General features: G+C 37.7%; 1 protein-coding gene across 1 annotated transcript; it reads left to right on the forward strand.

The window, feature by feature from the left end:
- The first annotated feature begins 5,539 nt into the window (after window positions 1–5,539).
- Window positions 5,540–6,823, forward strand: LOC115758102 (isocitrate dehydrogenase [NAD] subunit alpha, mitochondrial). The gene has a single exon (XM_030698626.1). It carries the CDS (start codon window positions 5,577–5,579, stop codon window positions 6,723–6,725), a length of 1,149 nt encoding a protein of 382 aa, XP_030554486.1. The 5' UTR covers window positions 5,540–5,576; the 3' UTR covers window positions 6,726–6,823.
- The last annotated feature ends 6,005 nt before the right edge of the window (window positions 6,824–12,828 follow it).

Below are 12,828 nucleotides of genomic sequence, written 5' to 3' on the forward strand. Positions count from 1 at the left end.
ATCAATTTGTGTGAGCCAATGCACTTTGGCCGCAGGCACTCATTTGTTTGGTAGCTTTGAATGGCCGCACTCGCTCATTCCTGTAATGGCCGCGATATGCACACAGTCAGCCGACAAAAAGGACATTCAACATTCAGCATTTTGCTGCGCTGCCCGCAACACGTCCTTAAAGAACTTAATTAACTTTTCGCCGTTGTTGCTGCTGCTGCTGCTGCTATTGCTACTGTTGCTCTTGTGGCTTTCCCTGGGCCTGTTGCAATGCGTTCGCCAGAGTCGTAAAAAATATCCGGCCATATTTAACTGTCACATTGTGCGCCTTTTTACGCTTCGACACACACATAAACAAGCCCCGTGGCGACTTTTGCAAAATACTCTTAATATTGTGACTGGAATACAGTTAACGCAAAAATCCATTGTGGGCGGACACGGCTGGCACCCCGGGGTCGCGGAACAGCACGTGCCAGCCGCAACGGCATTTAAATTAACCATATAGAGAAATATTTTTTTACTTAATGACTTCTGCTGCCTGTTATGCGAATCTGTAGCTAAAATATATATGAATATATATATATACAGGTGTTTTTTTATAAAAAGATTTCTGGCAAAATGGAAAAGTGTTGTTTAAATAAAAAGTAAATCAGATATTTAAGCATGGCGAGATTAATTAAGTTAATAATTTAACATGTTGATTCAAATGGAATAGAATCTATTCAATAGATGTGCACAATTTATTACATAATAAATTGTGTTTTTATTATAGCATTAGAAATTCATTGCCCCGACCAGTTCAAGTAAAAAAGTTTTAATAGAATAAAAAAAGCCCAGCGACAAATTTATCAAAGCTCGAATACTACGATTGCAGCTTATAAAATTATCAACTCTAAAACGTTTGATTTCAATTAAATAGCTTCTATAGCTTAATGTAAAGAATACCACAAACCAGATGTTAGTTTAATATTAAATATGTAAATACAATAAGCAATCAAAGCAGTAAGTATACGCATATTGCAAAAATAACAAGCTTTGAATAAAATTGAATAAATATTTGCTTAACTTATGTAAAAGACAAGCAAGAGCAAAATTAACTGGGGATCGGGGCAAACCGCAACCCTAACTCCAGGAATATTACTTTGAATTATCGCACAAAGCAGTTTACAACATTATAAAATAAATTATTTTCGACTTTGTACGCGACTTTGTACACCTAATCCCCATGTTTATGCCATCAATATTTAAACTAAATTTAAGCATACAAATTCGAGTGTTTACATATGCTCAGCTCATACACACACACACGCATGTATGTACTGCCAATACGATCCAATATAAATATATATCTCTATGAAAAATAAACCACAGCAATATACAAGTAAACAAATAACGGTAAACATTTTGCCATTCAGCACAAATCGCTTGTAATTAATCATTCAGATGCGGTCCTTAACAAAAAAAGATATCACCAACTGTACTGAGTGCGACCATTTGCATCCTTTGCTCTCTATCTAAATTTTTTTCGTTCCGGCTTAGGGTTCAACAAATTGCTATAAATAACAAAATATTGGGCAGCTGGGAACAGGAGACGCCATGGTCTTTGTTTTTATACCCTGTGTCCAAAGAACTGGCCTTAAATAAAGGTTAGCGTGTTGTAATATTTAAATTTTATAAAAACTAACTTGAAGCCAAATTTAAAAACTTAGCTATCTTTAAAATGTGAAAAATGGAAAGAAAAACAAGAAACTAAATAAAATATTTTTAGACAACCCAGATAAGAGATCGAAAGTATGCACAAGCCACAAAAGCCTTAAGATATTTAAGGTCCTGATACAGAGTATCCTTCCGTTCAGTACAATCGATGGTAGACATTCATCGTTGTTATTTTTATGTCACAACGCCATTTGTGTGCCAGCTGAGGATGAACCGTGGTTTTTGGCAAGGATTCATCAGACGGCGGGCAGGCAGAGCAAGTGCAGCCGTTCACACGCTTCGGCATGGAAATGATGTGAATGTTAAATGCCGAATACCGAGAGAGAGAAAAAGAACCAGGAAAAGCAACAACTCAAACAACATTCCATCAGCTGCAGCAGAAAAAGAGCTCTCCATAGAAATGCAAATTCACCGGCAGTTGGGAGGTTGGGAAGTAAGGGAACTGTTTGCATTAATGTAGACCCCCAAACGCATCTTCTTCTTAGCCGCCGGGGCATCGGCATCAAATTGGAGTCGATAACGCGTCGGGTCAGGCTTCAATTGAAGCTTCTCGACCTGCATCAGCAGCAGATGCCAAACGATGCGGAAGCCAGCAAAAGGTAAAGAAACCCACTGACGAGGAGTGTGGAATGTGGAAAATTGGTAACGGCACAAGGGTCAAAAAAGAGGAAATGGAAAAATATACAAATATTGAACGAGACAATCAAATATGCAACGGTAATTTTTTGTTACAACTGTCGGGTAGTATTGAAACGCAGCTCTCTATATACATATATACAAGTATATATTTATAACCTAGCGGGTATTCCCCGGCCTTGCCCGTGGCCACAACCCTAGACTCTTCCGTGCTTCATAAACAAGCCAGCAAAAACCTGCGTAAGGTTTGCTTAAGCTTTTTTATACGCTCTTAAAAGTTGAAATAAAATAATACCTAAATATTCGTTTGAATTAGTAAGAAAATATTCATATGCATTTATTCTATAATACATTATAAAAATTGAGGTGAAATATATAAAATACCGTTCTTAGAAGAAGGGTATTTAGATTTTACGTGCTAATACATTGGTAAAAATACATTGGTAATAATATAAATAACCCAATTTCAAGAATTCAACATTGACTATTTATTTCACTGCACTTTTCAATTCCCCACTAACCCAATTACTCATTTAACTTGGATTATGAGTGATATTCTAATTCAAAAATCTTGTTCACATGATGTAGTTCAACTGTTAATATTGTTAACATTGCCGATGTTAGTTAAGGGGAATTACCTCTGAATAGAGGCATCTTGTAAAACATAGTCATGAATAATACCAGCCACGCTTCAGTGAATCTCAAAACTAAATGGTTTTCCATTCAGATTTAAAAGTGATTCACATTTATTAAACTAAAATGTCCTTTGACAACACACATGAAAGGATGTTTGCACTTGAGCACACAATTTATATGGGAACTGATTTCTTATTCCTTCTTTTACCACTTGTTGAAGTTGACACAGTTGTTGAGGCTAAACTGTAATTTTCTTAAAACATAAAAAATGTATTTTACCACTTGTTGAAGTTGACACAGTTGTTGAGGCTAAACTGTAATTTTCTTAAAACATAAAAAATGTATCCAATCAAATTTATCACCGAAAAAACTTCGATTCTGCGGGAAATGTAAAACCGCCGCAAATGAATTTTCTTTCCTGGCAGGGGCAACTCCTTACAGGTAACTGCAGTGAAAATTGAATTAGTGGAAACGGCGATAATTATAAAAATGTTTTTTGGCAAACCAACACACATACATACGACTGTAATAGTTATTACTTTTATTTTAAATTTAAAAGAACATAGTTATATTTATAATAAATACTAGTATTTTCAATGACCTCCGTTAAGGTCATAGCCACTGACAATAGTTGAATCCGCCGATGTTCACGTTGCCACCTTCTCTTTTTCTCAAGATGCCGTCTCCTCCTATAGTAAAGCCGCCTCATCTTCTATTTGTGAACCTGAGAGCTCGTTCAATGTTAATGCCGCCGTTGAAGCCGGCTCCTCCATTATTATACTAACGTGAATTACATATGTATACGTACATACATGCAATCATATATAAATACAGCAGGTACTGTCAGGGCTTGCCCGTGCATGTTAGTTCTGTGGTAGGAATCTTGAAGCCGCAAGATAAGTATCCGCTCATTAAAATATAAAAGTATTCCGCATCAAAGCTTCAATTTTGACATTAGACAAAAGCGTTTAAAAAATTTCAGTTATGTATCAACGAGTTTTCGACATTGTATGCGACATTTGCCCTAAAGTTTTTCTAAATTTTGGGATATTTACAGCGCGACTTTGTCAGTTAACTGTACTTTGTCAGGTTAACGAGCACGTGCAGAAGCGGCAAATGTTAAAAACTTACTGCGATACGAAAGCGGATCATAAAAAAGGATATGGTAGTAAAGTAACAAAAGCAGCAGCAGGACATCTGCGAGTTTTTGCAACTGTCTGCTGCGAGTCAATCTGAGTGTTTCCAGCTAAATGGAGTTATTGATAAGTGCGCGCAGTTAGGCAATAAATAATTTAGGAGGCTCTAAGAGGATAATATTTTTCGTTGTAGCTGAAAAGCTTACCAACAAACTTCATGAGAAATATTAAATTAAACTGCTTATACAAAAAATCGATGTGCTGTAGTCCAACTAAACTAACTAGTACAGTAAAATATGACATGTCACTATTATTTGTATTTGCTTTTACCCACTAAAAATGGGTAAAAAGGGTATAATGAATTTGTGCAAATGTGTGTAACAGGCAAAAGGAAGCATATCCGACCCCCTAAAGTGTATATATTCTTGATCAGCATCAGTAGCCGAGTCGATCTAGCCAAGTTCTTCCCTCTGTCCGTATGTACGAAGGCAAGGATTCCAGAACCTTCTGATAATCGATAACTTGCCCCGTTTCCAAGCAATCGATAAAAATCGATAGTGAAATCCTTTTTTTTTGAGCAAATCTCTTTGGTTTTAACGACTAGAGTCACAAAATTTGGCATGTAGTTTTTAGAATAGTATATTTAGATCAAGTATCCGTCATATTTTAAATTTATTTGACAAGCATCATGTTGTGTTGGTAGAAGAAAGTTCAGGGTATCTGCTAGTCGGGCACACCAAACTGGAGTAATCTTACTTGTTTCATATTCTGAATGACAGTGAATACCCCAGCTCTGTGTTTCCTTATCTTTAATCAGAAATTAAAATAAATGAAAAATAATCATGAAGTAAACAAAAATCATTTATATTCATTTCGGCTTGCCATAAGGACATCAGGTTCGTGCTTGACCACACTTATAAGCACATAATACTTAAGCACATCAAATACTCATAAACATACCCCAAATTACACGCCCAGCTACCTTACACCTCAGTACGAAAGTACCAAAAATTTATTTATGATACTGGCCCAATACCTCAGCATATATACTAGCATATTTATGTCGTTCTGGGGCTGTTGCCTGCTCGTAATGCTCATCAGTGCTAATGACTTGGTCACTTACTTCGTGTTGTTTGAAAAATCACTGGGCAGTTAAGCATAACAGCCACGCCCACAGCTATTTGTCTTTTACAGACGGGAGCATGAAACTGTTGACATGTCATTTGTCATATTCACACGCCTCGCCAGAAACATTTGCGACACGACTGTGTTTGTTAATTTGCATTTTACGCAGGTGTCTCAGCTCTTGTGGAGTGGCATATTAAATGGAAAGTAGCTGGAAGAAAAATCTTCGAAACTGCCCAACTAAAGTAATTGCGCAAGTATTTACAGGCAGCTAAATAATACAAATAATTTAATCAAAATATTTCGATGTCAGATTAGTATCTCAGACTAAATTTAAAAATGAACACCATACGAAATTTTCGTTACAAGAGGATTAATTTAAGTCAATGTCTTCGTTTCTGCAGCAAAAAGGGCTGCGAAGAGTCCAAGAGATGTGCCGATCTGAAGGCAAGTAGCATCTGCAGCCCGGAAAGCAAAAAGGACACAGATGAGAAGAAAGAATTGAAGAAGGTCACGCTGCTGGAGGGCGATGGTGTGGGCTGTGAGCTGATCGGGTCAATGAAGCAGGTCTGCGAAGCCGCCAAGGTGGCGATCGAATGGGATACCATTGCTAGCTACAAGTCGCCCGACAGCAATAAGCTTAACCCTGATCTGCTGGAGTCGCTTAAATGCAACAAGGTGGGCATCAAGGGGCCCATCGCAAGCGGACAACATCTAAAGCAGCTACGCAAGGCATTCGACCTTTACGCCTTTGTGGCCTTCTGTCGCAACATAGAGGGTCACAAGACGCCATATGGCATGCTCGACTGTGTCGTTATACGCGATGTGATGGAGGGCGAATACTCCGGCATTGAGCACAGTGTCGGGCCGGGGATCCTACAATCCATCAAGGTGAGCACGGAGGCGGGCGCCGATCGTATTTCTCGCTTTGTGTTCAATTTTGCCCTGAAGAATGAGCGTAAAAAGGTCACAGTAGCGCACAAGGCCAACATAATGCAGCTAACTGATGGCAACTTTCTGAAGTCCATGCGCAACGAAGCCACCAATCACTTGGAAAAAATAAAGTTTGAGGAGAGATATATGGACACAGCTTGCTTGAATCTAGTTATGAACCCCGAACTGATTGATATCATCGTCTCCTCCAGCATGTACGGCGATGTTCTTGTCATGATGGCGTCCAGTATAATGGGCGGTAAGGGACTGTGCCCTGGCTATTATGTGAGCAAAAATGGTCTCCTATACGATACGCTCGTTAAAACCAATTTGGAATTGGCCGGCAAGGATATAATAAATCCGACCGGAATACTGCTCTCTACGGCGCTAATGCTTAGACATTTGAAATTGGACTCGCAGGCCTCTAAGATTGAGTGTGCTGTTCAGCAGGTTTACAAGGATACCGATATTCGGACCAAGGATACTGGCGGCAAAGCCAAGTGCTCGGAGTTTACTAATGCCGTTTGCGACTTTATTTCAAAGATGGATGGATAGTGTTTATTTTAATATTGGTAAATACTTGTGAGATCGAAATTACAGAATCGAAATTTGTTTAAGTTTATATTTTAAGATTAACGAAAGAGGAAATATCAACAAATTATTATAATTAGTTGTTTGATTTGAACCATTTTTGGTTTTGTGTTATTGTTAAACGACAATACGACCGGACAAAATTGGATAATATCAGCTCAATGTCGAATTGTCAGACGTATTAAATTAATTTGTACAAGGATCTCTGAAAATGAGTTTGTTGTAGATCTGACAGTACCCAAAGGGGTTTACAATTTTCGGCCAATTCACCAATTTATTTTCCATTGAGGTGGATTGGCCTCTGCAAAAAAATTTAAACACGTCCCAAATGATTCTTCATAAAGATCTTTAAAGCCCATTTATTCCAAGGAAGCTAGATAGATAAACAGTCGTATGTATAGAGGTTTCAGAATGTTCCATAACAAATATCGATTTCTACTATTTATGCAAAGAATCAAAAAGTTTTGACAGCCACGTGTGTAGAATACTACGATAACCGGCTTCTAGTTAAATGTGAAAACAAACCAAATTAAATTCACTCCACAGGTAGTTGCAGTTGATAGCAGAGCTAACAAAAGCGAAAAGTTTTCTTTTTTTTTTTGGGCAAACAGAAAAGTTGAAATTTAACTTTCTGTGAGCAGAACATTTTCAGTTTTGTCTGTGTGTCATCAAAAGTTGTTTTGAGTTTGTTGGAAAATTGCATAAACGAAAATTGTTTTAAGCTGTTTCAAGTTTATGCCGAGTTTTGTCAAACGAAAAAAATGAATAAATAAATAAAGCATATCTTAAACATGAATAATTGGCTAGGCCAAGCCTAGAAGCTATCAACTTTAAACAATAAACAAAACTTAAAGGCGGTGTGTTGCTCTGGGGCTCATAATTTGCCATTAATAATATGATTATTGCTATCAAAGTAGTCGCATGGGGAAGGGCGGGGTAGACGAAGTTGGCAGCCATAGAAAGGGGGCAGAAGCTGTCCGAGAGCATTGCCGCTGGGTCACGTACTGGCCAAGTGCTGACAAAGTAAACCAAGTTGCTCGATTTGCGCCCAAGATGCAAAGCTGCCAAGAAACTGAATGCGGACAGGAGACATGAGACGACAAGACAGTAGGTTGGCGTTGTATAAAAACTTGTTAAAATTTAATAATTTATGGCCCTTGCCTGGCACATGGACCAGGAACGGGCCCAAAGCGGCGAGCAAGTAATAAACGTCAGTTTTTGTGGGCTTCCAGTACCAGCAGCACCAGCAGCAGTATCAAATTGGCCAAGTTTGTCAGCCAACAGTGGACTGGCAGCAGTTGCAGATATGTACGTGAACGTAAAATACCACCACGGGCTGTAGAGATTCAGGCATCCGGGCAGCCAGGCATCCAGCCATCCAATTTGGCTGGCTGCACAAAATTGCAAACAGCTTCTCTCTAATTTTTTTTTTGGCCCTTGCATCGTCTTGTTTATGCAGCCAACTAATATGTAGTTGTAATTAAATTTCGACTTGGCTTGCCTTCTTCTAACCAGCCACGCCCACTATCAGACGGCGATGGCCATTTACCTGACAGTTTTGACTTCCCGTCCGCACTTCATGCAAATTGACTTTAGGGACACTCACTTAAGTTCACTTCAAGTTTTAGGACCCCGTCGCGTTGTCTACGTGAGCGACATTTTGATTCTATTGTTAATTGTAACGGTAAAAGTTCCATCTCTGACACAGGTAGCGCAGTGAAACCATTCGATAAGCTTATTAAATGATACCTGAGTGCCCTTTTACGTGGTAGCAACAGTTGAAACTCCACTTAAAGCTGTCCATTACAAGCAGAAATCACCTTTGCCGTGTAAGTGTATTAAACGTTCGGAAAAATGACGGTTGCTTCCGAGAGGAAAATTCACGTTTATCAAGCTTTTCATCCTTTGCACATGAAACATAACAAATATATCAAGCTTTTCATTTTAGATGTGGATATAATGAAAATGGCATACAACACTTTATCATAAATTTACTTTTAATAACAACAATAACCAGGTTGAGTGCTCAAGGGCTGTAGGTTTGCCTGATGGGTAGATACCCTGTACCCGATTATAGGCTGTAAAAATTGACTTTTACAAAAGAACCTAAGTAGCAAATTTCGTGTTTCTAGCATACAATCAAATCTATAGGATACTTCAACAAAAATCGAGAATATATATATATAAATATATATATCATACATTTGCACAACTATATGCTACCCTTTCTTACGAATTTTCAATTAATTGGAAGTATATGAAATATTAAAAAGTAGCTAGCATATAATAACTTTTTTATTACATATTCAATTTATTAATGTTAAGAACAATTCATCGCCGGCTCACAAGTCCTCCTCCTGTGTTTATAGAGCCCAATTTGCAGCATCTATTGTATTTCGCCACGCACAAATCTAGAAAGTTTTGCATAATTGTTTACTATGGAAAGTAAGGTATTAGTACACCCTATGCTGCTTTTGTTACGTATAGGGTATAATGAATTAAAAACTCCGGATAAGGATTTAATTGCAACTACTTAATCCTCCGTAGTGCCTGTCTCTCTCCACATCTTGCGTTTTTTCGCACGCTCCATTGTGCTTGTTTCTCTACAGGTGGCACATGCCTGGGCCACAATAACAACAACGGCAACAACAACAATAATAATAATAAATAATTAAAATGCAACATGGGCAGCGCGTTGTCATCCTCAGCGTTGGATTTCTCCTGCGGCTGTTGCTCGAGCCGCTTCTCCAGTGTGTCTCATTGTGCATTTTGCGCTCCTGCAAATGAACTCGCGTGTTAATTATGGGCCATTGAGGGCACTCGTGCCGCTTACCAAATTAAAATAACTCACAATTTGCAGCTCGGCCCGCAACTGTGCTCCCATAATTACAATATTGTGCTACTTAACGAGCGACTGCTCTCTGATGCGGGCATAAATTATTAAAATCTTTTGTCAACTTGCTTCTTAAATTTAACTTGGCAGCTTAAGAATAAAATAAATACAACAATATCACAAGCGTGTACTTGGCATGTTAAGTGGCACTTCCTTAATCTTAAGAGCCAGGCAATTCGTCGAATTAAACTACATATTAAAAGAAAATATTTAAGCAAGATGCAAGTATGCTGTTTTGCAACAGCATTATATGTGCATATCTTTTTTTTTCAATTTCTCTATAGGAAAAAAAGTTATAGAAACGCTTCTATTGTTATTTTCCACTTACTGCTAGAGATTTAATTCTACACTATTCATTGAACAGCTTTCGGACTACTTCGGAATCTTAGTGTATACGTTCGCGTATGGTCAACAATGTGCACCAGCTCTTTTCTAATAGTCACCAAGGCGGTGTTGAATACATTCTTGATCTACTTCAGAAACTTCAACAGATATATTCTCGAAGTCAATTAGTTCTGAGCCCCAACAACTATCGTAGCGAGATTTCCGACTAAAATCTTTTACTAATGCTAACGCATTACCAACGTTTCACAACACTTGGCACCTAAGTTCATATTATCAAATGTCAAATCAAATAGCCAAAACTAATTTTAATGCTTAGTTTATATAATGAGCTGCAGTTGTTAGATACGCCGCAGAATTAATTTTGCCCCCAGAAATTTTCAATGCCCCGACATGATTCAGAACAGAACAGAATACATTTTACTGGAATGCAAAATCAAGTTGCATAAATTAGTGGCAAACCCAAAACTTTAAGCGCTGATAGTCATAATAGTCAGTTAACAGGAGTTGACCACCAAGGGAGCTACTTATTAGTTATAAAAATTGTTTTGCCCGCCACTAGGCAACCTTTGTTGCAGCATCGTATACTGTTGTATAAAAGGGAAATTTCTTTAGTTCTTACTATGCAAATTGCTAATTGTACTCATCAACGGTGCGCCGTGTCCCTCCTAATGAGAAATGCAAAACACTCGCAATTTATAAAATGTTCAATGGCAAAAGGAATAAAGTGAGCAGCAGAGCAAAAATTAAGGGCTGACTCGAGGCTCGCACTCGTTATAGCTACTATATAGTATATACTACTTATATAGAAACTTAAGTGCCCAGAAATGCGTGCGCACTGAGGCGTACAAATTGTTTGGGGACCAGCAAGATGGAGAGCGCCGAGAACGCGATGTGCTTCCACCTCCAAGTGAACATCCTTGGCGGGGGTGGAAAGCAGCGAGCCGCTGCTGTGGATTTAAACAAAAGTTCCCAGACGTATTTTTTATTTTCATTTGCACTACATGCCGCATTATGCAAAGAGCGAAAAGAAAATATACGGGCCAAAAAAATGAACAGAGCGGCAATAAAAGTAGTGGGCGTGGCAAAGTGGGATCTGAATGTAACGGATGCTATTGCAAGTGCTAAAAGTCGGTGTAAAGTATTTGCATGAGAATGCAGAATATGCAGGAAAGGTGCCAAAGTAAACTAAAAGTAATACAATAATAAAGAACAACAAATTTTATACTCTTTGCTACTTGGCAAAAAAAATTTCCATAAGAGCTCTAACAGGAACATAATTATATCATAAGTATACATAGCTTAAAGCTTTAGTGGCATAGGAAGTAAAGTATTCGAATATATTTTACAAAAAATGTAAAACTTTAAATGTTTGCATTGCACAAATAAGTTTTCATATTAAAATTATATAAAATATATTTTTGAAATGTTTTATACGTAGTTTTCCAATGTCACATTTTACGTATTCCTTTAAATACTGCCGCAAGTTATAGCATCAGCTGCATTCATACGCCAATCGACGACTGAAATTTTAGTTAAAATTAAAACACTCCCAAAGATTCGTATAACAGTTATGACACTTAACGGAACGCTTTGGAAAATGAAACAGAACTTACTGCGAACATAATGGGAACAAAAGACTGTCTGTTCCAAAGCACAAAGAACGTGAAGAAGTTTTACACAAATTTACACAATTTGAGCAAAGTTCATTTGCATATTTTATGCATTTGGTGTAGAATATGGAATAAGGAGCCAAGCAGGCAAACCCTTCTGCAATTAAGGCTATCAACTTCAACATGCACACATTGAATTTCGAATGGAACAAGGCAAATGTTTAATAATGTGACATATGGAAATTGTAATAAGCGCCTGCCTAGTGAGGAAATTCACCGGGAATATGTATGAAGCGTAATTGTTAATGATGTGGAAATGAATATGGAAATGTCTTTGGGCACATAGAAATAGGAATTAGTGAATCGATATCTATTATGTTGATGACTCCTTTAATCACAAGACCAAAGGAGGTTGATTCGAGATGACTGACCCAAACTGTTGTTACTTTTTCTCCCTTATGTGTACTTTGGTCCCTACGACGGGGTTATTGAAAAATCACACACAAGCTTCACAATTTTGTATGTTTATGTTTGCGTGTGTGTATGTTTGAATATATGCGTGTAAATAAAAAAAAGTTTACTTTCTACTTTATTTTATTTAAAAATAAAACATTGTTCAACAATGCATCACTCTCTCTCCCTCTACCTTTCTCTCTCTTGCTATCTGAATCTCTCTACTTCTTTTGTTCGTTACCTCATGTGTATATAAAAGTCTGTCTCTCTCCAATTAGTAGTAAAGTTTGGATAAGTAGAGATTTACATAATTAGATAAACTTTTATATTAATCAGAAAATGTATGTTAAAGAATATGAGACCTGTAAGAATATTATGATAATTAAGATCATGTACTTAGTTAAAAAATTTGCTTTAAGCAAAATGAACTAAATATATAAATAGGCATGTCCAAAAATTCGGAAATTGAACATCCGATGCAAAAGTACTAAAGTGCAGTGGAAAAGACAAGCAGACAGCAACGACACGGACGGAAGCCATCCGAAAGCCCAAGTATCCGAGCACAGGCTACAAACTAAGCTAAACTAGCCCAAACTCAAGTCAACTCAGCTGAACTGAACTGAACTGCATAGGAACTGAAACAGAAACGAAAATAAAGTGCATCGTGTCACACACACAATGTATAAGTTTAGAAAGCACATGGAAAACGGGTTTTTGCTGCGGTGGAAGGGGAGTCTACTGCGGGCTGATAATGCTGATGACTCCT

This window comes from Drosophila novamexicana, unplaced genomic scaffold (genome assembly GCF_003285875.2).
Source record: "Drosophila novamexicana strain 15010-1031.04,08,12 unplaced genomic scaffold, DnovRS2.1 tig00000121-arrow-pilon, whole genome shotgun sequence".
Taxonomy (NCBI): domain Eukaryota; kingdom Metazoa; phylum Arthropoda; class Insecta; order Diptera; family Drosophilidae; genus Drosophila; species Drosophila novamexicana.

What these genes read in the sequence shown, in the direction of transcription:
- LOC115758102 (XM_030698626.1), top strand. Translation starts at nt 5,577, where the DNA reads ATGAACACCATACGAAATTTTCGTTACAAGAGGATTAATTTAAGTCAA.